The 27831-nt window shown below is 39.8% G+C and overlaps 1 protein-coding gene across 1 annotated transcript in view; it reads right to left on the bottom strand.

The window, feature by feature from the left end:
• LOC124285067 (ATP-citrate synthase-like) overlaps nt 1-27831 on the bottom strand; it is a 68670-nt gene that overhangs the window by 25469 nt on the left and 15370 nt on the right. Inside the window, 10 exon segments of the mRNA XM_046721210.1 lie at nt 1219-1278; nt 1363-1433; nt 1728-1846; nt 3735-3865; nt 4350-4429; nt 5482-5573; nt 6241-6339; nt 7198-7260; nt 17079-17204; nt 20280-20450. Coding sequence (XP_046577166.1) covers nt 1219-1278; nt 1363-1433; nt 1728-1846; nt 3735-3865; nt 4350-4429; nt 5482-5573; nt 6241-6339; nt 7198-7260; nt 17079-17204; nt 20280-20429 — 991 coding nt within the window. The 5' untranslated portion in view covers nt 20430-20450.

Raw genomic sequence — 27831 nt, 5'->3', positions numbered from 1 at the left:
GCAGGGACCAACAAGTACCATATTTTAATTTCTTTTGGTATGACGCGGTCGGGGATCGAACCCGCGACCTTCCGGGCCTCGCATACAGGAGGGAGGGGGTGCGGAGAGGGGTGGGGAGAGGGAGAGAATGCCAGGAATGTACTTCACACATTGTACCCATGTGTTAAAGAGAACCCAGGCCTTTGCCATGATGAGTGAACACTTTAACCACTACCCCAATTACCCCAACATCCAAAATCACCTGTATGAACTGTTTGATCATGTATAGAAACAGAGTGAGTGAGTGAGTTTAGATTTACTCCTTAATATTCCAGCTATACGGCAGCGGTCAGTAAATAATCGAGTGTGGACCAGACAATCCAGTGATCAACAGCATCAGCATCAATCTACATAATTGGGTACAGAAACAGAAAGATGCTTCATATGTATATGCTTTTAAGCATGTTTTGTATGTATGTTAAGCATGTGAGTGAGTATGTTCAGGAATTGAACCTGGGTCTTCGGCTTGATCAGCAAAAAAGCTTTAACCCAGTGTTTCTGCTGGCAATTTTTACTGCTGGACATTGTGACCGCTTAGCTTTTCAAATGCCGATCATTTGTGAATTTTTTACAGGTCAAGTAATCACGCTTCTCATTGTGTGCAAGACGTTGCACCCTAACAACCAATCAGAAACGTAGAGGGTATTACAATGCGTCAATGCCGCTATTTTTAGCCTGGTTTTTTTTTCTTTCTAAAACTGCTATTTTTCATTTGACAACGCCTCGATGTCATTGTGAAAACGTAATCGTTTTGAGGAGAAATAAAATTGACAGAGGTAATTAGAAAATTGATTTTACAATTTGCCGGACACGATGACCAACAGCCTTTGAAATTAACAGACACTCTAACTCAAAGTCTGGTATATACAATAGTCTGGTAACTATACTAGGCTAACTGCCCCAAGTTAAAAGAAAACACATATGCATGTTCTGTGGAGATATTGATGACCATGACTGACTATGGTCCCTCAACTCCACTGCCCCAAGTTAAAAGAAAGAAATTTAGACATATGCATCTTGTGTCTGGGGAGATATTGATGACAAATCATGACATGTGACTATGAAAATCCCTCTAGAAAATGTTTAACAATCACAACAATCTCAAGTCAGGTTGAGTATACCAAGTCTCAGCTGAGACTGATAGTTCGCTAATCACGCCGCTAATTGGGTCTGCCTTACCTTCAGCATGCTTCTCCTGTGTCAATGAGACCAAAATTTGGATTGTCTTATCCGTGTTCGCTATATCCGCTTTTCTACTGTATTACTTAAATGTGCCTTACCTTCAGCATGTTTCTGCATGAGACCAAGGATGCTCACTTGCTCACTTGAGCACCAGAGTACTCGCGCCATAGTTCGCCAAATCAGAAGCTCTCTCTAAGTCACAGATAGTGTCTCTGAAGGTGAAGGTCATATCTATTCAGTGAATTTCATCTCCAGATTGAAGGTGAAGGTCATTATCTATTGAGTGAAGGTCGTCTACTGATAGAAGGTGAAGGTCATTAACTTTCCTGTGTAATTATCAATTTAACAAAGGTCACTATCAGAGGGGCATCTTATGTCTGTATATACACTTGTATAGAATAGAGGGATGTTATGTCTGTGTATATATATATGTATACATATATAGAATAGAGGGATGTTATGTCTGTGTATATATATATGTATACAAGGAAGGATGTTGTACGTACGCATATATGACAGAGGCCCCACCCCCAGCAACCATGGTCCAGATCCGGCCCTTCTTGTTGAGGACAGTGAGTTTCAGAGATGCCCCACTCTTTGAATCCAGGTCGGCAATGTAGGCTTCCTGTTGACGGACCAAAACACCATGTGAGTGAGTTTAGTTTTACAACGCTTTTCACGGCAGGGGACTCCAGAAATGGGCTTCACACATTGTACCACTGTGGGGAATCGAACCAAAGTGTTTCATGTGATGAGCGAACACTTTAACCACAAGGCTTCTCCACTGCCCCCACCATGTAACAAGTTGAGCAGTGTAGCCACTTCAGCCAATCATAAATAGTTTTTCTGCTCATGTTAGTAGATATAGTCAGATGTGATGTACATCAAGGGTACATCAACCCATGGGCCCCGAGGGACCAGTGAACAACGTATTTATCTTACCAAACACTAATTTTGAATTGTTTGAAGCACGGGTATAAATCTCTTTGTAGCCATCGCTAAATTTTGCTGACAAGAAAAATAGATCTAGAGTTATCTCCCTTCCATCGATTTGCATTCGCAAAACATCAGTAATTTCCGTACATCATACGTGATTCAATGTTATTCGAGATAAAAATTACTACCACGAAGTACCAAAATGAGTTACCATTGACAGCGGGGTACACTGAAATATTACTCGCTTGTAAGCGGGGTACATTGAAAATAATAGAAGAGCGTTTAGCCAATCAGAAAGCGACATTTATGTGTGAGGTAAGATAAATATTAATGATTTTTTTTTAATGCAGAAATTGAGAAATTGCATGGTTGAGTTATTATCCATGCTGGGAATAGAACACCAGTTTAGATAAACTAGGAAATCAGAGGAATTCTGGGGACTGAGTTTGCATCCATGCTGCACCAAGAGGGAGGAATAGAACCCAAGTCATGTAGGTTCCAAGGGAGTTAAACACTATCTGCTTGGCTACGAGGCTCATGATACAATACATTTATTTACAATTTCTGTATAGCAATACATACAGTTCATTACAACATACGACGTGAAGACATCTGAATAACAACAGAAACTGATCAAGAAGCAGTTTATGCAGATTCTCTAGTATTTTCTCATTGTCTCTACATAGAATCTGAACAGTGTCCCTGAACTTAATGATCCATGTCAATGTTTCCCATTTCTGCCATGAGAAATTTAAAAACACATGATTCAGGGAAGGGAATCATCCTCGATAATCTCCAGGGTATACGTTACGATAACTCTCCACTATACCCTGGACGCATCTACAGTCCCGCCGGATGATTTTATTACCTCCCTTGGCTGGCTTCTTATCCAATCAGGTGTCTACGCTGGGAAGTTGAGCGGACCAAACACAGCTCACATGCACTTCTTAAATTATCTAACCGATCAAACTTGGCAACACAATTGATGCAGAGGTAGTCTGGAAGAGGTTGAAGGAGTTCTTGTTATATTTTTTTTAAGTTTCTGACCTGTAAATATGTCTGTATGATTTCCCCAAAAATCTGAGCCGCACTGCGAACAAACCTTCGCAGGTGCGACCACTATCTTTGTTGACACTGGCAAGTTCGGTTGTAACGGCGGCTTAGCTGATTGGCTACTGTGAGAATGCGGAGCCAGCCAAGGGAGGTAATAAAATCATCTGGCCAAGCCATAGATGCATCCAGGGTATAGTGGAGAGTTATCGTAACATATACCCTGGAGATTATCGAGGATGGGATGGGAATAAGAAGTTATGAAACAAAGTCCTGTATCAGGATACGAATTGTATTGCACCTATATTATCAGAATACATGCCGTATTTGGTCTCACAGTTATGTTTCACCCCTACTGGGTGAGTGAGTGAGATGGGTTTTATGCCACTTTTTTACAATATTCCAGCAGTATTATGGCAGGGACACCAGAAATGTGCTGCAAACATTGTACCCATGTGGGGAATCGAACCCGCTTTAACCATTTGGCTACTCCACCATCCCTCACTCCTACTGGAAGGAAATGTTACCTCTGGAAGAGCGTCGCGGCCGAATGGCGGGGGGAACTCCAACTCTCCCCATTTTGATTTACACAGGAACTCTGCACACTGGTCGATCTTGGCCGCCAGGTCAAGGATGTAGATCTTGCCTCCAGTCATCACTGGAAGACAAAACACAAAACAAGGTAAGACATAACCTTGTGGCTTGTAGATATGAAAAATAATAAAATTACCATGGAAACAGTTTAAAAGTTACTGTCTTGCAATCTCAGGGTGAGTGAGTTTAGTTTTAGGCCGCACTCAGCAATATTCCAGCTATATGGCAGCGTGCAATCTCATTGAAAAATTTATGAAAACTTAAGTATTTGCATAACTGATGAGGTTAATTAATAATTAGTGACCATCCACATGGAAAAACATTTTGGATAAATTGTTGAAGGACAAGAAGTAATCAGATCTTTCTGTTTTGATAAAATTACCCCCAAACCCCACAAAAATATATCTACACCAAGCAAAAAAAAGAAAATAGTTTTTCTAATTTATCTTTCAGAATTTGACATCCCCCACTGGGGGGCATATCAACATATACCCTTTCAATGGTGATGAAAAAATAGGATACATCGCAGGGACACCACTGCTACCTACCAAGAGGGTTGATCTCCATGTAGGTGAAGTGCAGGTCTTTGTACACCTTGTACAGAGCCAGGATGAACTTGGTCAGGGCACTGGAACGACAACACCACATTACCAGACTACCAACATATGTTTGTTTGTTGTTTAACACCACGCTCACCTATATTTCAGCTGTATGACAACAGTCTGTACATTATCAAATCTAGACCAGACAATCCAGTGACAAACATCATGATCATCGATCTGAAATAATCTGAATGTCATAGTTAGGGCTGCGCAATATAACCGGTTTACCGGTATATACCGGTTCAGTCATGAAAACGATACGTATTGCGATACGCTGATTGAAAACCGGTATTTTGACATGCATTCGAAAAGACTTCGTAACACTCGGAAATCTTCGGATATTTCCGTTTTATAAATTGTTCCTTTCCTTTTTTTTAATTTGTGCCAAATATTATTTACATTTTTATTTTGTCATGATTAAAAGTTTTTATTAAAGCTTAATCAAGCATGGTGATTTTGTTGTGTTTTTGCTTTATAAATCAAGCATTAACTCAATTATAAGTAGTTTTTTGTTAAAAAAGAACTTCTTGCAATATATTGCAATACATATCGCAATATATGCTTTTGCATCGCAATATATTGCAATATGAAAATTCTCTGCAATACCCAGCCCTAGTCATAGTATCCCATTTGCATAGTTGGATGTTCATGCTGTTGATCACTAGATTGTCTGGCCCAGCCTCGATTATTTACAGACCGCTGCCATACAACTGGAATATTGCCAAGTGTGGCGTCATACAAGGAACCAAGTATGATGACATTCTGATTATTTCTGATCAATGCTCACGACGCTGGTCACTGGATTGTCTGGTCTTGACTAAATTATTTACAGAACTTTATTTGTCAATGACTCTTCCATGATTTGCAAAATGGTTGATTGGTGCCATGAAAACCATTTTTATGGTTACTCATGTATCAAGTGCATTAAGGTTAGAATAAAGTGGCTGTTTGCCTAAAGAGGGGTTACCATATTATTTATCCAGTTTTAAATGGATACAATTTCAAAATATAAATCTACGTTAAGTAAAGTTGTGAATTTTGGTGATCCTTATCAAAGTGTGAGTAGTATATTACATACCCCTGTGCACCAGCTGGGACCTTGGACAACAGCTGAGTCTTGACGCTGTCTGCAGTGGGGTCACTCCCGACGGGCACCTCCAGCTTGACAGCCTGGGACACAGATACAGAGTGAATGTAGTTTCATGCAGTAGTATTTCAGTTTTATCTTGGAGTGAGTGAGTGAGTTTAGTTTTACGCTGCTTTTAGCAATATTACAGCAACATCATGGCAGGGGACACCAGAAATGGGCCTCACATATTGTACCCATGTGGGAAATCGAACCCGGGTCTTCGGCGTGACGAGCCAACGCTTTAACTACTAGGCTACCCTACTGCCCCTTTAATATCTTGGACCATGCAGTGGTTACTGGCCTCAATACATGCAGTACTGCTGCCTTTGGTGGAGGACAAAAAATTTTAACTTGGTCTCCGCAACTGGGGGGACCAGTAGGAAATGGATGATCACAATTAGTACAAGCAGCATTCATCATATGAATGTAAGATAGAATTTTGATAAGACAAGGCAGCTTTTATTGGTGAAAGAGTTCAAGAAGTGTGTATTAGGACTTATTTCTTGTTAAACCAATGGTATATCAGTTACACCTGGCTGCAGCATTGGCAGATGATTACAGGAGTACATTCAGGAAGCAGGGACACTCTTGTATTAATGTCAAGGTACTTTTCAGGACAGGTTGGTGAGAAAGGTCATGTGACTATGACCAGATCTACAAAGTGTTTGAAGGGCTATGACAGTGACAAGGCAAGTTTTGAGATAGTACCTTTGCATCAACGTCACCGATGTCAATTCCTCCCTCATGGTGGAAGAGGATGGAGTCAGCATATCGGTGAGAGAAAATACAAACATAGAATTCTTCACTCTGAAACAGAAACAAAACTAATTCACAATCAACCAAGTTGGTAGTCTCTAAAACGTTTGTAAAATTTTAAAAAAATTCATAAGTTGTATCACATGTTATCCTTTGTTAAGAAACAATAACATCTGTCACGTTATTGAATTAACATCCAAAGTTTTTATAACATACACAAGTAGTTGTTGGGAAATCAATATTTAATGTTTGGTTAGAGCACGGCTAAGTATCTGATAACATGGGTATTCTTCACATGGGTGATGTGTAGTTCAATTATATCCCTTCAATGTATTCCAAGCTAACACATGAATGCTGCTCGAGCCGGCTGTACAATGAGAATGTCACAGATGACTGGGCAGTGATGTCATGGGTGTTGAGTGGAAAGTTAATTGTGCTGTCTGTAGGAGCAGAAACTACTTGTAGTGATATGCTATCTGCTGTTCTCAAGTATTTAGATGTGTTCTAAGACAGATGGAGAAGTTGCCCTTTGTTCTCACAAGAAGTCTACTTCACAGATAAGTAAGTATAGATTTATCCACCGGTGTACATTAGTATAGATTTATCCACCGGTGTATATTAGTATAGATGTATCCACCGGTGTATATTAGTATAGATTTATCCACCGGTGTATACACTCAAAGGCTGATATTCAGCATCAAATCTGCAGCAAATGAGAGTAATAATTCCAAATTTCAAGAAAAATGTTAAATTCCTTAGAATTCATGTGTTCTAATTCAATATTTGGCAACATCACATTTTTTCCAAATGCACTGTCATTCTATTGATAGATTTTTTTATCAATATGTAACTAACTGTTAAGAAAATCCTATCTAAATATGACCCTGGAAACATCTGGAGTGTACTTACCTGTTGATGAGCCACAAAAGGTTCGATGACAAAATGTTTCAGCTTTCCTGTGGAAGCTCCGATCTGTGAAAGGAAATGTAAATTGTTAATATTGTAATGAAATCACAAAATATTAGTGACATATGAAACAGTTGTCATTGCATGAGCAGTGCCCAAAACAGGATTTATGTGATGCAAGAAATGTGCATTCAGTATAAACAAATGTGCAGAATGGATGCTGAAAAAATACATTGGTTATAAAAATAATATTCACTGACCACACAGGTGCTTGTTAATGGGGCAGGACAGAAATCCTCAAAACTCTCAGAGTCAAGCTGCCAAACACAGTGCCTAACTTCAACTGATTTGTGAGTGAGTGAGTTTAGTTTAACGCCGCACTCAGCAATATTCCAGCTATATGGCAGCGGGGTCTGTAAATAATTGAGTCTGGACCAGACAATCCAGTGATCAACAGCATGAGCATCGATCTGCGCAATTTGGAACCAATGACGTGTCAACCAAGCCAGCGGGTCTGACCACCTGATCCCCGTTGTCGCCTTATGACTCTTAAGACAAGCATGGGTTACTGAAGGTACATTCTAACCCGGACCTTCACGGGTAACTGATTTGAGACTAGGGTGCCATTGCTCAATACGACTTTAGCACCAAGTAACTGAGTTGATAAGTAAGGTCTTACGCTGCTTTTAGCAATATTATAGCAACATCACAGCAGAAATAGGCTTCACACATTGTACCCATGGGGGAATCGAACCCAGGTCTTTGGCGTGACGAGCCAATGCTTTAACCACTAGGCTACCCCACCGCCCCTTTAGCTCTAAGACCATGAAGACTGTCGTAAGTCTATGTTAAGATATGGGAGTACAATCACCTTATCGCTAAGAACACTTAGTACAATGGCACACACAACAGGTCTACAGGCCATTGGGCTTGGCCAGGCTTTTGCACAGCTTGATCACACACTACTGAGTTGGGCACAGGTCTACAGGCCATTGAGTGAGTTTAGTTTAACGCCACTCAGCAATATTCCAGCTGTCTCAGCTCTGTCCTTCGACCCACTACAGTGATCAACAGCATGGGCACGAAGGCTAATTGGGAACCGATACTATGGAACAATCAGCTTAAACAAACCTGTCGCCTCTTACGACAACCAAGCCAGTCCCTATTCTACCAATCTTCATGGTGCTGACCATGGAACATCATAACCAACCCTTGAAAATCATATCCAAAAATCTAGTCAAATCACAGTCACTTCTTCGAGTGGTATTTAGAAGTTGTTGTGATGAACAAAGAGGACAGTTCTATGGATACACAGACCGACATTTTGTAATAGATAAGTTGTATATCCAACTATCTCCCTTGTACATCACAATAAATCTGATGTCTAACAGAGCCATGTGGTGGAAGAACTGAGACAGGGTATTAGACTAATAATAATGAAGATATTTCTGTAGCGCTGATCTCCACATCTCATGGGCATGCTCTAAGCGCATACAACAGTTCAAGTCAATTTTATATCTCCCAAAGACATATGACTAGACTAAGGCTTAGTCTCTGAATATATATAATTTTGATAGTAACAAACAAGCCCATTTATATTGAAAAGGAGCCCTAGGGAGACCAGAGATTCAGAACCTGAGGAAATCTAGACTTGCTTCATTTAGGGCTTTAGCACTGCAGAGAAGGCTTGGCAGTAGGCAAAATGATGTGGTTCAGGGACTGTGAGGCAGACTGACATATGACCTGAGATGGGCTTTAAAAATGTCAAGTGAAGGAGACTCCGAGCCGACCAGTCCTTGTTGTACCCAGTAATGCCGAGCGCCAGGCAGGGACAAACAAGTACCACATTTTAAGGTCTTTTGGTATGATGCGGTCAGGGATCGAACCCGCAACCTTCCGCTCTGTGGGCGGACGCTCTAACCACTACACCACGGAGGTGGTCTTGTAGGAAAGAATACAAAGGAGGAACTGATCCGCAGATCTTGGCTTTCATGTGCTCTCTGCATCTCAAAGGTTTATTTTGAGATAAGAAACCTTCACAATCCGAGTATACTTGATATATAAAGCATGTCTCCATATACATGGTGTACAATGTACATTCTCTGACGAAACCAACAAAATCAATAACCATTGGATGAATCAAATCATTACAGCTTCAAGTCAGCTTCGTCATTTTCTATGGCAGTATAATGATCTACCCACGACAGATTGACGGAAGAAAGTTGTGATCAATACGTTCTGTATGGTAAACGGTAATAATCAGCGCCAATTACGGAAGGCTTGCTGAATTCTTGATCAATAATACAATAAGCATGACACGAAACATTCCTGGAGAAGAAGCAGACAGTTTAGGAGGCATTGTCACACGAGGAACAATCGTTGTTAATGACAAGCTACGGGATACTTAACAACAACTGCCGCTTTGCTCGGAATAGATTCATTCTGTACGCATGGGGATAAAGGTTATCCATTAGCTACTGAGATCAACTCTAGGAGTATTCTTTATTTCTCAGACATTTGGGCTAAGTGTTCAATAGGGTTCCAAAAAATGCAAAGAATTAATTAAAACTGGAATTTTTTCAATTACGTTGTTTAACACCATGCTCACCAATATTTAAATGTGGAAAATAAAATAGTACCAGAAAATCCAGTGAATCACATCAAGAGAATTAATATATGCAATTGAAATATGATCAACAGCATGAGCATCGATCTACACAATTAACATATGTCAACCAAGTCAGCGAGCCTCAACACCCGATCCCGTTAGTCACCACTTTATGACAGGCATCAGTTACTGAAGACCAATTCTAACCCAGATCTTCATGGGTAGCAGTAAGTAAAGAATTGAGTCTGGACCAGACAATCCAGTGATTGTCATCATGAGAATCAACATATAATCGGAATATGACGACATGTATCGACCAAGTAATCGAGCCTGACCACTCGATCCTGCATGTTGCCCCTTACAACAAGGTAAAATAATGGAGCCTGACTTTGATTGTGCTTCTTTCAAGTTTGAAAAGTTATTGGGTAATAACTTCTCATGTGTCATGTTATTTAATTGAAATTTGACTGCAGATGTTGACAACATGATTTATTGTTTCTCTTATCAACAAATAATCTGATCTCTAGTTTAGAAGGGCAATTTTAATTTAGCTGTTGAAACTAAGAATACAATACAATATTAGCACCCATTACGCAGACAGTGTCTGAATAAAACAACAACATTATGTCTGTTTTGTAAATGACAAAATGAGTGTGAATTCCATGTAAAAAGTGTGAACCAACCGGTATATATAGAAGATATTAACCTGCTGCTGAGCCAGCTTGCCATGACGTCACAGAAACAATAACAGTATTTAACATGATGGAAGAAAACAGCTGGATCACGACAAGAAATCAATGGCTGGTCGCCATCACGAGAAGTCTGACAGCGGTGGATACACTCCTGCATGGAATATCCCATGATTTATGTTGGATGTAGAGATTTATTAAAGGCTGCTGGGGTTAAACAGCCAGCATTTCTGTCATGACAGGCAAGGTCAAAGTTTGGCGAGGTCGAATATGGTAAGAAATTGACATGATTAACATTGGTCTGGGGTCTTTGAGATTTCAATCTAGGGTCCCCTAAAATAGCAGGCTTCATATACAATTAGCCTGACACATTTTCCTGATTTTCAAAAGTCAATTTTTAGTCTCCACAATTTTAATCAATATAATCACAGAATATAAGAATAACAAACCTGATTCAGCTTTATTTTCCGTTTTCACTTTGGTCAAAGCACATACCTTACAGTCACTTACATAAAGAAAAGAAATTACTGGAGGTATTATTTTATATTTCCACATGACCTTTTAATGACTTCATCCCAATTTCTTATTTCACAAAACTATTCCACTTTTGGGAGACTCTAAACTAAAATCAACAAATATCTCAAGATTTAATGACACATACATACTTTGCAAAAAGAGTCAGTGAGTTTAGTTTTACGCCGCTTTTAGCAATATTCCAGCAATAACACAGCAGGGACACCAGAAATGGCAGTCACACATTGTACCCGTGTGGGGAATCGAACCCGGGTCTTCGTCATGATGAGTGAATGCTTTAACCATTAGGCTACATTAACGCCCCTCTGCAAAAACCTCTGTGTAATCACAATGATGACATAATATTTGGACAACCACTGCCTGTATTGATTAGTATTGATTGGTTGTAGGTGGTGCCAACATAATGGAGGTAACAGCTGCAAGAAAACATCAAGAGATAGTACATGACTATAATGTGGCAGTGTTATTCAGTGTGTAACAATGTTCCAAGTGCATAGCATTGTACAGTTAGTGAGGAGCAGTGGTGCGCTATATTTAGACATGTGCCATATTCACAGAGTTTTGGAAAATACTACAGAAAACTATGAACCTATGGCTTTGTTGAACTTGGGTATATGAAGGGAGGTAATTCTTGACTTGCATCTCACATGATATTTCCAGTTACAAGAAGCTCAGCAACTGTGTGGAAATCATTCTATCCTGGATATTCAGCCAAAGCCTCATTGTGTACACAACGCCTGTCAATAGCAGGCTGAGGGGTTAGGTGTCTGACTTTGAAAACTGCTGGTGATTAGGTTCCTGGATGCTTAGCAAAGTGTGAATATTCAACCTATGGCTACCCTAGAATCTGTACTTTGCATCTCACATGACTGTTAGAAAGTGTAATCCCAATAACCTATGTTACATCTGACCACTTTCTAAATGGCACTCTGTGTAATCACTGATTCTTCTACTTTACTGAGAAAGTTGAGGTAAATATACTTAACATAGCAGTGAGGTGAATATTATCATCACTGCAATATCACTAGTTGCATGGGTGAATATTATCATCATTGTTGCAGTGAGGTGAATATTTGATTTCCTTTTGCAGTGAGGTCTATTATCATTGCAGTGAGGTGAATATTATCATCATTGTTGCAGTGAGGTGAATATTATCATCATTGTTGTTGCAGTGACATGGTGCCATATTAAGACACAATAACAATTTCTGAATACTGCATGCCCAGGTGGAGGTCTTTCTTTGGTACATGAAACAAATTTGTATGCTTTCATCCATGACTTCATCCAAGATGCTAAACCCAAACAGAAGAAGTGAATGACTCACTGGTTGACTTTTTCAAACATATTCATGAGGGCTGAAGATCCTTAAGTCCTGGCTTCAAAGGTGAATTTCAGGAGATACTAAGTCCTAATTATCATCATTGGAGATAGCTAAATATATCCCAAATATAGCATATGTAATCATTTTGACACTTCATCAATGTTGCAGTGAGGTGAATCATTGTCTTTTATTGCTGTAATCACTGCTTGTGTATTATTCTGCCTCTGTATTTGTAATGCCACTAAACACCTATTTTTATGCTCTAATACCGTGTAATATTCTTTTGTAGTGATTTGTATGAACTTGTAATTTGTGTATTTTACAATACAATTGTTAATTATACCACATTGCTTTGGGGGTTTTTCACAGCAAGTTCTTTTATGGACTGATTCCCCGTTAACTGTTACACTCAACTTCACAGCTGTCAACCTAAAGAGGTTTACAGACTGAAAAATTCCCTCATGTCGAACTTGGTGGTGGGTCTCTGGGGACACTACTTTAACTACATCGTTTTACACCGTCATTCACCTTTCAATGTTCAACTTTGAGTCTACAATTTTTGGCTACCAGATATCCTGGGAATCAATCAGTAGTATGCAACATAATACACTATTACACCTGTTGCATATTGTAACGTTACACCATGAACACTGCACATTGTTTCCAATCCACTCACACCTGTTTTCACAACATTTCTTGAAGTATTTGCACCTCTCCTTGAGCTCGTTACAACTATAATAATAACACCAATCACTAATTCAGTATGCGATGTATGAAATTCAATTATTAGAACAAAAGCACTACCTCTCTAAGTTTTAATTTATGCTGGTCCATTTATGACAGCAATACTGCAGGCCAATGGTCCATTCTCAGGACTAGAAAATATTTCAATAATTTTCTACACCTGTCATATCTCTAATGATAAAAGTGGCAGTCAGTATGTTCTTCCTGAATTTTACAAGACTCAGATTATGCAGACTGGACTTCAAACCCATCATCTATGTATTTTCCAGGGGCCAGTGGTTTTAGTTGTCACAGGTCTTGTTGTTTATGGTAAACAATACTTTGAACTTACTTGTCTACCTAAGAATGCTATACTGCATTTATGCAACTGATGACTTGAATAATTAAGCATTAATTGCAATTGGTTCCTTGTCATAACCTGATGTTAAACATTTAGAAAGTCCCTAAATAAAAAAAAACAACTGCTTGACTCAAACACCTTGCTTCATGCATTTTTACTGTTCCCAAATACATAAAAACAAGCACCTGTCATTCTGGTTAGAATTACTCTTCAGCAACCCATACTTATTGTATGAAGCGGCTAACAGGATGAATGGTCAGGTTCTTGAAGGCGGCTGATGTATGTCATCATATCCAAATATTCCATAGCTCGATGCTCATGATTTCAATCAGTGGTTGTCTGAGTTACAGACCTTCGTCATCTAGCTGGAACATTGCTCCGTTCACGCATTTACAACAAACCTAGACAACCTTATTGTAGTGTGTTTCTATCTTTCTTTAAGAAATACATACTGGTATAATTTACTTTGTCCTTCCAACATTCCTGAAGGGGACTCACTGACAGTTAACATATGTGGTTGCATCACAAAATTAATGTTACTCTTTGTCCCAAAGTTTGTGATATTGCTTCAAGGTTTGTAGGCATGGAAACAGAATTCCAACAATCCAAAATTAAACAAAGCCAGTATGTCCATCTACAAGCTGTTTCCCTGGCCTTCTAGCCAGACATTTATGTCAGAAAATACACTTCCAACTTCAGCTCCATAATAGTCTCTGCCCATCACATTTAGACTGTCATTGCGTGCAGCATGTCAAACAACTTTCAGGTCCAAGTTATCCTGGTTTCTGAAGTTGATAGGTTAGAGGAGTAAAACTATTTATCGTGGCAGATCAATATTTGCCTGTCCAGCCTCTAGCAAGTCAAGGCAAACAAAATGATGCCATTTAGCCTCGGCTCGAGCTACACGCAGGCATGTAGGGAGGAATACACCAGGAACTGACATCTGCTGTGCTATTGTAGACTAATGTCTGCTGTGTTTTAGGGGGTAACTGTAGAACTGACGTCTCCGTGTTTTAGGGTGTCACTGTAGAACTGACGTGTGCCAGGTTTTTGAGTGTCACTTTAGAACTGACATCTGCCGTGTTTTAGGGTGTCACTGTAGAACTGACGTGTGCCTTGTTTTAGGGGGTTACTGTAGAACTGACGTCTGCTGTGTTTTAGGGGGTACTGTAGAACTGACGTCTGCTGTGTTTTAGGGTGTTACTGTAGAACTGACGTCTGCCTTGTTTTAGGGTGTTACTGTAGAACTGACGTCTGCCTTGTTTTAGGGTGTTACTGTAGAACTGACGTCTGCCGTGTTTTAGGGTGTAACTGTAGAACTGACATCTGCTGTGTTTTGGGTGTTACTGTAGAACTGATGTCTGCCGTGTTTTAGGGTGTTACTGTAGAACTGATGTCTGCCGTGTTTTAGGGTGTTACTGTAGAACTGATGTCTGCCGTGTTTTTGGGGGTAACTGTAGAACTGATGTCTGCCGTGTTTTAGGGTGTTACTGTAGAACTGATGTCTGCCGTGTTTTAGGGTGTTACTGTAGAACTGATGTCTGCCGTGTTTTAGGGTGTTACTGTAGAACTGATGTCTGCCGTGTTTTAGGTGTTACTGTAGAACTGACGTCTGCCGTGTTTTAGGGTGTTACTGTAGAACTGACGTCTGCCGTGTTTTAGGGTGTTACTGTAGAACTGATGTCTGCCGTGTTTTAGGGTGTTACTGTAGAACTGATGTCTGCCGTGTTTTAGGGTGTTACTGTAGAACTGATGTCTGCCGCCGTGTTTTTAGGGGTTACTGTAGAACTGACGCCTGCCTTGTTTTAGGGTGTTACTGTAGAACTGACGCCTGCCGTGTTTTAGGGGTAACTGTAGAACTGACATCTGCTGTGTTTTGGGGTGTTACTCTAGAACTGACGCGTCTGCCGTGTTTTAGGGTGTTACTGTAGAACTGATGTCTGCCGTGTTTTAGGGTGTTACTGTAGAACTGATGTCTGCCGTGTTTTAGGGTGTTACTGTAGAACTGACGTCTGCCGTGTTTTAGGGTGTTACTGTAGAACTGACGTCTGCCGTGTTTTAGGGTGTTACTGTAGAACTGACATCTGCTGTGTTTTGGGTGTTACTGTAGAACTGACGTCTGCCGTGTTTTAGGGTGTTACTGTAGAACTGATGTCTGCCGTGTTTTAGGGTGTTACTGTAGAACTGACGTCTGTCGTGTTTTAGGGTGTTACTGTAGAACTGACGTCTGTCGTGTTTTAGGTTGTTACTGTAGAACTGACGTCTGCTGTGTTTTTGGGTGTTACTGTAGAATTGATGTCTGCCATGTTTTAAGGTGTGACTATAGAACTGATGTCTGCCGTGGTTTAAGGTGTGACTATAGAACTGATGTCTGCCGTGTTTTAGGGTGTCACTGTAGAACTGACGTCTGCCGTGTTTTAGGGTGTTACTGTAGAACTGACGTCTGCCGTGTTTTAGGGTGTTACTGTAGACTGATGTCTGACGTGTATTTTAATTCATTAGACAGACAGATGATCAAATGTTCTTGAGATCATGTGTTTCAAACTAAATTGTTGAAAAGAAAATCAATAAAAGAACTTTTCCATTTCACCAGGATATTTTGTGTGACAAAATGTATTCTTGCTGACTGTGTCCACACTTAGCGAAAAGCACCGCAGTACTTGGTAAAACACTACTTGAGAGAAGTTGAAGAACACTTGATTTTTCATAAGACTTTTGTTGCCGCGTCAAGGCCAGGACAGATTTTCTATTATCATACAATACACCAGTGTTTTTTACTTCTTTAGAGTACTATGAGTTAATTCTCTGGGATTATTAAAACATAATGGTATCATTCCAGTTTCACGTGTGGGAAGAGACAGGCGATTTTATGGTGAGTGAGTGAGTGAGTATGGTTTTATGCCACTTTTAGCAATATTCCAGCAATATCACAGCAGGGGACACAGAAATGGGCTTCACACATTGTGTCCATGTGGGGAATCGAAGCCAGGCCTTCAGAGTGACGAGCGAACACTTTAACCATTAGGCTACCCCACCACCCCAGACGAATGTATGGAGGTGTACAGACAGATTACTGTGGTGACTGTATAGTATTGACAGAAGGCTTAATGTTAACTTGGCCATCCCTCAACATGAGCCAACTTGGTTATCACAGAATCCAGGGTGATAAACTGCTGACTAATTGGATGTGTATATATTTTCAGTGCCAGCAGATAAGAAGATTAGAAGATTCCCTGGAAATAGTCCACATTTTGTTACTGTGTGGTATGCTGGTATTTCACACAGTGGAGTACAGAACTGTGGTATACTGGATCTATCATATACAAAATGTCCTAAGGAGTGTGGTATGCAAGTCCGGTATCACACATACCATTATACAGCACAGCAGTGTGATATATAGAATATTGTTACTGCTGTCTCACTATATCAACATATCACACATCAATATCCACAGAAGTGTGCTGTACTGACTATATCACACATAGCGATATACAATGCAGGGTGCTAAAATGACAATCAGTGTGCTCCTATAGTAAACTACCCAGAAAGCACCCCGCTTCTTGGTTTGCAATGCTACCACATATAGATATACACAGCAGTGTGTGAAACTGACTATATCACACAGAAATGGATAATGTCGCCATTTACCTTGAAGTCTTTGCCCAGCTTGCCATTGAGCCACTCTCTACAACCAGCCAGGTTGGCACCTGCCTTGATCAGGCCAAGCTTCCCACGTCTCTTGATCAGCTGGTCTGGCTTCACCACCAGCTTGGTCTGCAATTGAAAATACTTTCATAATAGCATGGAAGAATATATTCTAGATTATTATTATATCGTGATATGCATGAACATGTGTGTGTGGTGGGGGTGTCTGAACTGGTCCAGTGAGTGAGTGAGTTTAGTTTTACACCGCTTTTAGCAATATTCCAGCAATATCTTGGCGGGTGACATCAGAAATGGGCTTCGCACATTGTACCCATGTTGGGAATCGAACCCGGGTCTTTGGCGTAACGAGTGAATGCTTTAACCACTAGGCTACCTCACAGCATGAGCATCGATCTACGCAATTGGGATACGATGGCATATGTCAACCCAGTCATTGAGCCTGACCACCCGATCCCGTTAGTCGCCTCTTATGACGAGCATGGGTTACTGAAGATCAATCTTCATGGGTCAAAATATCATGTAAAGTTTAACAAATTTCTGCAATAAATTTACATTATCTCAATGTGATATACCTCCATCCCTGTAACAATTGTAAATAGAGATTAATACCGAAGCGTGGATGTCATACTGTATTTACAACATGAGTGACTGAAATATTTTTTTCTGGCATGAGTGTTGTAAATACATATGACATCTAAGCGATCCGTGACTGTGTTAATTTCTTTAATATCCCCTACTCATCAGAAGGCTTTAATTACAAATAATGTTTTACCGACAGTTTCAATGTTAAAGCTGATCTAAATATAGCCTGGAAGCATATGAATACAAATACGGCAAGGTCAAGGTCGCTGCAAATTGACATGAACTGTTGTAGGACTAAAAATGTAGCACCAATTTAAAACAGTCAAATTCTGACAAATACAGTCAAGTCTCGTTAATCTGACCTCCGTTTATCCGACAATTGGCTTTATCCAACGCTTATGTCGGTAACAAACTGAATCAACGCTATTAAGTCTCGTTAATCTGGCAGTCCCGTGTTCCGACTCCGACGGACCCAATTAACAACCGACTGTCGTAATCACACAGTAATTAGGCCCGTTAATCCGACACTAAGGCGATCAGCGCCTATGATCAATTAACCGTGAATGCACTGACGTGTCACTCAAGATAAAGAAAGTGAGTTACACAATTTACAAGGTTAAGTATAAAAATTTATACAGGTGTTTGATATTACAAATGACATTAATAAATGTTGTGCATTTTTATGTTATAGGTGGGCTAATAAATACATGAACTCTGAATTGATTATAGTTTTAGTATTATTTACAGTGACTTCAGGGATATGAATCATGATTGTCCTGTTTTCGACCATGGACGTGATCTGTCCTTAGAATTCAATAATCCGACATTCTTGTTAATCCGACAATTTGGTGTGCAATGGACGGTGTCGGATTAACGGGACTTGACTGTACATGGAAAATGTGACAAACTCTTGAAAAATGTGATATGTGTTATTTTTTACTGAAATCTCAGGTGTTTATTAGTGTTGATGAATGTGTCAGATGGAGGTGAACGAGAATAACTGAAGTTGTAGTAAACATTGTATCCATAGTAAAAAGTTATGAATGAAAAAAGTAGTTCCGCATTCCCATATCATGTGATTGTCTCAACCAGCCAATGAAATGGCCTCTAGGGTTTAGTACACGTGTGCTATGCATCGAAAATATGTCATCACTTATTTTAACACATATGGATAACAATAACATTTATTCCAGAAAATATATGAAAAACATGCCTATGGATTTACATACAAAATTAAATTGTTCGCAGGACAGGCTTATCAGCCCGAAGAAAAGTGTTGTTAAAGACAATTAAAACTGTTCAGCACCTTTCACTCATTGCAGAGGATAATTGTATAGTGAATTTCTGTTTCACACAACATATTTATCTGATATTCCTGTTGGTCCTTGGGGTTGACTGTATCTGGCGTGCCCACACCAAGATACTACCAGTCTAAAAATAGCACAGTAAACTAAGGTATATAGAGCTCAGAGTGACCACTTATTTTAGAGTGTGAGTGAGTGAGTGAGTGAGTGAGTTTAGTTTTACGCCGCTTTTAGCAATATTCCAGCAAATTCACAGCGGGGTACACCAGAAATGGGCTTCACAATTTGTGCCCATGTGGGGATTCGAACCCGGGTCTTCAGCGTGATGAGCGAATGCTTTAACCACTAGGCTATTTTAGTTTGAAATAACCACAGTTCATTATATGCATTTGGACTAAAATATACAGCAAGTGGTTGGCTGAGAAAAACACATTTGACTATAAGAATGTTTGTTACAAACATAGTTTATTTGACCATTATGATTCACTCGAGTATTCGTTGAATTGAACCCTATCCCTTCATGAATTCAATTCATTATTCTTGGCCACTAGAATTACATATTAAAAATATTTTCAAAGGACTTTTTTACTTGGAACTAGTTTATTGTTTACCTAAGTGATACGCAAAATGGAATATATCCAAGCCACGCAATACCGTAACTTATGTACTTTGCAATGGCGCCTTACAACACTGTCATTAGGCCATAAGCAGTATTGTTTGCTATGTATTGCTTTTTGGCTTTATAAAAAACAAGTGTTTGCTACTAACATGGCAACGTCCAACGCAGCTAAAGAAGAATGAAATATAACATTCTAGTATTTACTAGTTTTCATCTTTTGATCACATAGAAGATTACTTTTTAAGAAATGGCAATATATTCTTGAGCTTGGAGGCTAAAATTGGTTGCAATATTTTACGATATATCGCGTAAACAAGAGTTTGAAAAGTGGTCAAAGTGTCATTGTGACCTTGAAAATATGTTCAAACAAATCAATTTGTTTCTGCATAATCCCCCAGTGTAGGCCGTCACAAAATTTGAAGGCATTGGGTATAACAGTTCATGAGATATCATGTTAACAAGAAACGGGACGCAAGTACGCATGTACAGACGCTGCTGAATACATCGCCCCCTGCCGCAACATGGAACGGGGGACTATGTATTCAGCAGTGTCCGCCAAATAATATCATTTAATGTTTCAACTTTAGCAATTACATGACATGTTTGTTATTCTATTCCTTTATACTAACCATGAAGTATTTATGAATAAACATGTAAACACTGAGAATCACTGCCCACCTCTGACAGCAGCCATGGATTGTCCTGTGTGAGTTTGTCCCAGTTCACTCCTTCCGTCACCTCAGCTAGTCTGTTCTTCACAGCCTCATCATTCAGGAATTTGTTCAAGAGTTCCTTCCCCTTGGATTCATATATGGCCTTGGCAGACATATTGGATTACTTTATTTTATTCTGAAAAAAAAAAGAAACAAAATGTCAAAAGGGTTTACTAATTCTGAAATATTCATGCAAGTCAATATGTTTTCTTCTTTATTATGACCCTGAATACTGACTGACTGACTGACTGAGTTTGGTTTTACGCCGCTTTTAGCAATATTCCAGCAACATCACGGCGGGGGACACCAGAAATGCCCTGAATACTCAACAGCATGGATGTTGGGTTCCATCAAGACATGTCCAGTTTTGATGAATGGTTCACTTGAAGTTGTACCCTTTAAGATTCAACCATGAGATTTTGGGCAGTGCTAAATGACTATCAAATGCACAAGACTGACATATTTCGCCCCTGAAATAAGGTTTCTAATTCTAACAAAATCTACTGAATCTACCACTAAAATCAAAATTGAGAGCAGAACTATCCTTAAATTCAGGCTAGAGGTGAGGCAATCTAGACTTGCCAAATCATTCTAGACTTAAGTAGGACTCCCTAATATATATTCTCTTGAGTGTGGGAGACAGACTACAAATGCATGTAACAGGAGAAATATCCGCACGACCCTTTCTATCGTATAATTACTACTCCATACTATCAAATCCGCCAAACCACAGCTGTCACCTGAAAAGTGGTCAGCTGTTCAACTGTTCCTGTGGTGAAGGGAAGCATTATTATTGTGTTTTCCGTTTTGAACGAAACATTATTATCCCCACCATGGGGCACATTAGAATTTTGTTTGTTCACATGGTAGTGAATAATATCAAATGTTCTGGGGGTTTTTATTTGCTGTTTAATGCTGCACTTAGAAATATTCCAGCCATAAGGCAGTAAATAATCAACTCTGTACTGGACGATCTAGTGATCAACATCAAGAGACCAGTCTAAGGAAACTTAGCCTCAGTATTATTCGTTACACTGCTATACTGAGTCTAACAGAACCTTGTGGAAGGTCGCGTCTGGTAACCTTTTCAACTGACCAATCAGAACACAGCTAACCAAATCGCGAAAGTTGACATTCGCGCATCCCTTTTGAACTTTTACCTCGAAAAGATTTGTACCCGAACGATTCCGAATGCTATTTTCCGTACGATCGCTTCCGAGTGATGCACATGGAGCACCCCACAACCGTGAGTAAACAGTCACTGAAATAGCGCTTTGTCAGTATTCAAGGATGTCAGCTTGTGGAAATATTAGCTAATGGTAACCATGTCAACAGAAACCCAAAAGCACATATTCTGCAGGTCATATATCTCTTATGAGGGTTTTCATTTGTTGTGAGATCAGTGTTGGCGACTAGGGAAGAGTAAATCCATTTTGTAAGTCCCGCCGAACCCTAAATAGTAGTCATTGTCTGATTGGTTAAATCTGTTCTGTTGTCTCGCGTTTGATTGGGCGGTCATAGGTCGCTCAAAGGTTACCTGACGCGACCTTCCACAAGGTTTTGTTAGACTCAGTATATAGCAGTGTAACGAATATTACTGAGGCGAAGTTTACTTAGACTGCATGAGCACCTGACCACCCAACCCTGTCAGTCGCCTCTTACGACAAGCACGAGTTGCAATTCTAACCTGGGTCCCACAGGTCCAACTTAATGTTAAAAAGCATTAAGGGAGGTATTAACTCAGTAAAAATATATAGGTATTAACAGGAACAAAATAATATTCATGTTGCTAATTTGTTTTAACTGTCTTGATAAGTATCCCTTAGATAAACCAGCAAAGTTTCATTCAAGTGACATTAGTTCCTGAAATAGGTATCGCTGTTGTAGACAGCATGCTCAAGAAAAGACAAGGAAACAAAAGGTCATTTTTTTAATATAAAAATAACATTGAAAGGCTCCAGTCTGTATTTCCATCAAATAGTATCATTGATTGGTACTTGTTTAGTGTTACGTAAATACTTCAAGCCCCATGAACCCATGAAGGTCCGGGTTAAAACGTGCCTTCAGTAACCCATGCTTGTCGTATGAGGCTAATAACGGGATCGGTGGTCAGGCTCGCTGACTTGGTTGACACAAGTCATCGGTTCCCAATTGTGCAGATCGATGCTCATGCTGATCACTGGATTGTCTGGTCCAGACTGGATTATTTACAGACCGCCATATAGCTGAGTGCGGCCCCATGCCTGATGTACAGATATCGAGAGCTGATTCCTACATCTTATCACTTCAAAGGCAGACAAATATTTCACAACATTCAAATTTGAGAAAGTCAATATACCATTAAACTTATCAATATTATATAATTGGTAAACATATGGGCTATATGTTCAAAACAAAGCTGCAAAGTTTCATTATAGAATAATAAATTGTTTCAAAGTTATGCTCCAGAAACAATATGTGACAGATGGATGCACAGGCCCCATTCTGATCTCCCCTGCCCTCCCCTGTGTGGCAAAAGGTCATCAGTGTTACTGCAACATCAGGTTTAATGACTATTTGAAAAGTATTTCAGTTATAACACAGCATGTCAGATTAATGTGCAATCAAAGCCAGTGAGTTGGGCTAGCCTTGCTCCATGGCTAAACTAAAGGCTAAACCCATGTATAGCAGCTCCATCCTTAAAGAGGCAAGTCTAGAAAAACAGACAGTACATCTGGGGATGCCAGAATGTTAAAGTGAGTGAGTGAGTTTAGTTTTACGCCGCACTCAGCAATATTCCAGCTATACGGTCGCAGTCTGTAAATAATCGAGTCTGGACCAGACAAGCCAGTGATCAACAGCATGAGCATCGATCTGGGCAATTGGGAACCGATGACATGTGTCAACCAAGTAAGCAAGCCTGACCACCCGATCCCGTTAGTCAGCCTCTTTACATGCATGGGTTACTGAAGATTCATTTTAACCCGGATTTTCACGAAAGTACCAGTATGTTACTAGGATATTCATTTATCTTTAGAAATTATCATTTAAACTAATAATTCTTACCTTAGAGACTTGTGCAAGTCTAGGCTCAGTGCTGCTTAGATCAGTATTCATATAATTGGAGGTTATATCACAGCACCTCAACTTAAAAAACCCCAACCTTTGAAGATCAGGGTTAGAATTGGTCTTTAGTAACCAACTGCTTGTCGACAAGGCGACATCACGGGATCAAGTGGTCAGGCTCTCTGACTTGGTTGACATATGTCATCATATCCCAATGTGCATAGATCGATGCTCATGCTGTTGATCACTGTATTGCACTGAGCTCCTTTTACGAGGCAACCTTTACTAAAGGGTTAACCTTAACTCCCATTCTTTAACATCGCACTAAGGTTACCTGAGTGACTTACGATCACCTTAGTGTTTTCGCTAAAGGAGGCCCTGGAATATTGCTGAGTGCAGTGTTAAACAATAAACAAACTGAAGACCAATTCTAACCGGATCTTCATGGGTGACTTGACCGACTGACTGATCGATTGATCGATCAATTTGATCGATTGATTGAACACAGCTTGAGTACAGAGGAAAATATGACACGTATTGGTTATTACCAGCAGAAGAGCGAGTCAAGGGAGGTAATCGAGCAGGACCAGGTATAATCTAGGTAAGGATTACTTCCCTTTGTTATCTAAGGGAGTCTGTAACACATTACCAAGTGACGGAGGAAAAGGCTAACACAACCCAGAGTGAATGTTTACTTATAATTCTGTCATTTTGGTGCTTGGTGCTTTATACCTATGTAGGGAATCAAACCCAGGCAAAGGTTTGAACCACTTGGCTAACAATACACATGTTTACAATGGGTGTCACGTGATTGGAAAGTTTAATATGGACACATCCATTAATAACAAGTATTTTGAAAGTGAATATCACAAAAATTCTATCTAGATCTTCAATTATTTAACTTAATGCAAAATATGAAGCAGGCTAATCCATTATGTGTTAAAAATTCTATGAGTCTTGTTGCTGTCCCTCTTAAACATAATGAAGTATCGATATTTATAAATTTGCACTTTAGTGAGTTTAGTTTAATGCCGCTTTTAGCAATATTTCAGCATATCAAAGTGGAGAACACCAGAAACGGGCTTCACACATTGAACCCATGTGGGAAATCGAACCCTGGTCTTCAGTTTGTCGATCGAACGCTTTAACCACTAGGCTACCCCACTGACCCTTAGCACTGACAGGTGAGTGAGTGAGTTTAGTTTTACGCCGCACTCAGCAATATTCCAGCTATACGGTCGCAGTCTGTAAATAATCGAGTCTGGACCAGACAAGCCAGTGATCAACAGCATGAGCATCGATCTGGGCAATTGGGAACCGATGACATGTGTCAACCAAGTAAGCAAGCCTGACCACCCGATCCCGTTAGTCGCCTTTTACGACAAGCATAGTCGCCTTTTATGACAAGAATGGGTTGCTGAAGACCTATTTTACCCCGGATCTTCACGGGTCCTTAGCACTGACAGAGTATCAACATCAAAGATCTATCACTGAACTGATATCATGATGGACGACATTCCTGACAATGACAAGCTTGAGAAAATAAGGTTTTCATCGGTTTAATGTTTTTAAAGATATGCTCCAACGTTTTGTCTGTACATGATTATATTATCTCCAATAATGTTCATGTAGCACAGTCTAATGATACAATGGTCTAATCATTCTATGGTTTCCGAGAGAAGTCCTCACAAACCCAGCTTTACACAATTTGGGTGTGTTCCCCGACAGATACATATAACTATAGCCAGCCTTAGAAGTCACACACCAAATCACCAGGACCATAGATATACCACTGAATGAAAGTTTGTTCCAGGTGATCAGGTATATATGAATCATCTCTGCTTGAGCTACACAGATACACATTCCTATTCAGATCCTACAAAGAGTAACTCGGTGTTCAGTGTCAATTATTTCCTAAATACACTCTGAAGTTACAATCAGAACAAACCAAACTAAGGTTCCCAGAGCTCATGGACAAGATCTTTATTAAAAGTCCAAAATACGCAAAAATACCTAATTAATAAGCAGTTGCTTACCTACAAGTAGACATGAAAATATTAGAAACTATAGCATAACAATGATACTGACTGACTGACTGAGTTTTAGTTTTACGCTTTTAGCAATATTCCAGCAACATCAATGAGGGGACACCAGAAATGGGCTTCACAACCCATGTGGGTTGAACCCGGTCTTCGCATGACGAAATAACGCTTTAACCATATTTTAACAATGATAAGAATATTGAGGTGAGGTGAAATGGGGTTTAACATCGATTCTTAAGTACCATATTTTAACTTTCGATGTAGATTCTTATATCGTTATCAAGCTAAAAAATGATAACGATGTAAGAATCTACATCTAAACGTCGCTCAACGCAATAAACAAGAAGTTGTCATCCATAAAGTTGTATGTTTCATTCTTTAATATCACACGGCCAGGAATCGAACCCATGACCTTACGCTCTCAGGGCAGGCACTCAAACCACTACACTATGGAGGCGGTTAAGAATATTGTGTCATTACCCAATGAAACCTTTGAACATGTTTAAGGTTGGTTACCCAAATATCTTTCAATATTCCTTTACATTACACTACATCGAAAACAGACAGATATGTGTTGTTGTCAGGGATGTGGGGAAGATCAACATTAATTTTAGACTGACTGAGTTTGGTTTTACGTGCTAGGCTTTTAGCAATATTCCAGCAACATCATCTTGGGGACACCAGAAATGGGCCTACCCACATTGTGCCCATGTTTACTTCAATACCGAAAACATCTTCACTGTAGTGTATACTGAGCCAACGCTTTCCATTATTGGCTACCCCACTGCCCCCAACATTAATAGAAGATGTCTCGGAGTTTTGATATCCGCGAGGCCAGTGAACTGAATTCATGAATGGATACAGCATGCGAGTGAATCGTTACAACCCTACTCATGGCTTAAGGCCAAATAAAAATAAAAATGTTGTGGTTCCGAATACACCTTTCCAATTTTTGGGTACATATTTCTTTTAGAAGTAAAGTACAAACTAATAACACATTTATCAATGTGTTATTGTTTATTTAATCATCAATCACGATTAATCATCATGGTATCTGAAAGCTTATTTTATTCATTCCGCTTAAAAATAATTGGGTCGGAACCAGAATTCAAGGGTCGCTAGGGTAATCGGAACCACAACATTTTTTTTTAAGACCTAATAATTATTGGACCCCTGGTATCCAATTGTGGAGTGAGTGAGTATGAGTTTACGCCGCTTTTAGCAATATTCCAGCAATATCATGACGGGAAACACCAGAAATGGGCTGCACACATTTTACCCAATTGAAATCAAACCCGAGTTTTAGGTGTGAAGAGCAAAAACTTTACCCACTTGGCTATCCCACCACCACACTAAGGCCAGTGTAATAGTATGTGAATTACAATAACTATAGTGCTAAGAGTGAGTGAGTGAGCTTGAGCGAGTTTGGTTTTTGCCACTTTTAGCAATATTCCAGCAATATCACAGCAGAGGACACCAGACTGACTGACTGAGTTTGGTTTCACACTTTAGCAATATTCCAGCAACATCACGGCGGGGACACCAGAAATGGGCTTCACATTGTACCCATGTGGGGATTCAACCAATCTTCACGAAGCCACGCTTTAACCATTAGGCTACCCCAATCACTCTGAGGACACCAGAAATGGGCTTCACACATTGTACCCATGTGCCAGCAATATCACGGGAATCGAACCTGGGTCTTAGGCGTGACGAGCGAACATTTTAACCACTAGACTACCCCACCACTCCCTATAGTGCTAAGATCACTTAGTGGAACAGTGCCCATATCTTCACTTACAGATCAAAAGCTAACATCACCTGTTCATACAGTCTGTTGTCATAGATATTGCACAAACGGCTGTCTGGCTTATTGTGACTGAGACATGTATTGTTGTAACAGCAGACACACGCTGAGGATGCAAATGAATAGAAGAAACTTCAAGTTAATAATTTGTTAAAAATATCCCCCAAATACTGGTTGACCACTGAAGCGGACAAATTCAAATTTAGTGACTGCAAATAATGAACTGAATTCATGAATGGATACATTTCGATTCATTGAATATGCAAGTGAATCAAAACAACCTAAGTCATGGCTTAATAAGTATTGCAGGTATGAGTGAGTGAGTGAGTGAGTGAGTGAGTTTAGTTTGAATCCAAGACTCAGCAATATTCCCATTGTGGGCTTGTGGGGTGAGTATGGTTTCTAGCTACTTCTGCAATATTCCAGCAATATCATTGCAGGAGACACCAGAAATGGGCTTCACATGTTGTACCCATGTGGGGAATCGAATCCCCATCTTCGGAACGAACGCTTTTACCACTGGGCTACCCCACCACATCCCTTGTGAAGACATGGGCTAATGATACAAAGACACCCAACATATTAGCTGTTACCCTACTCACTGGACACACTTTGTCTCTAAC

This window comes from Haliotis rubra, unplaced genomic scaffold, assembly GCF_003918875.1.
Source record: "Haliotis rubra isolate DU_JTF1 unplaced genomic scaffold, ASM391887v1 Scf351, whole genome shotgun sequence".
Classification (NCBI taxonomy): domain Eukaryota; kingdom Metazoa; phylum Mollusca; class Gastropoda; order Lepetellida; family Haliotidae; genus Haliotis; species Haliotis rubra.
The sequence above is the reverse complement of the archived record's forward strand: the minus strand, read 5'-3'. Positions and strand labels throughout refer to the sequence as shown.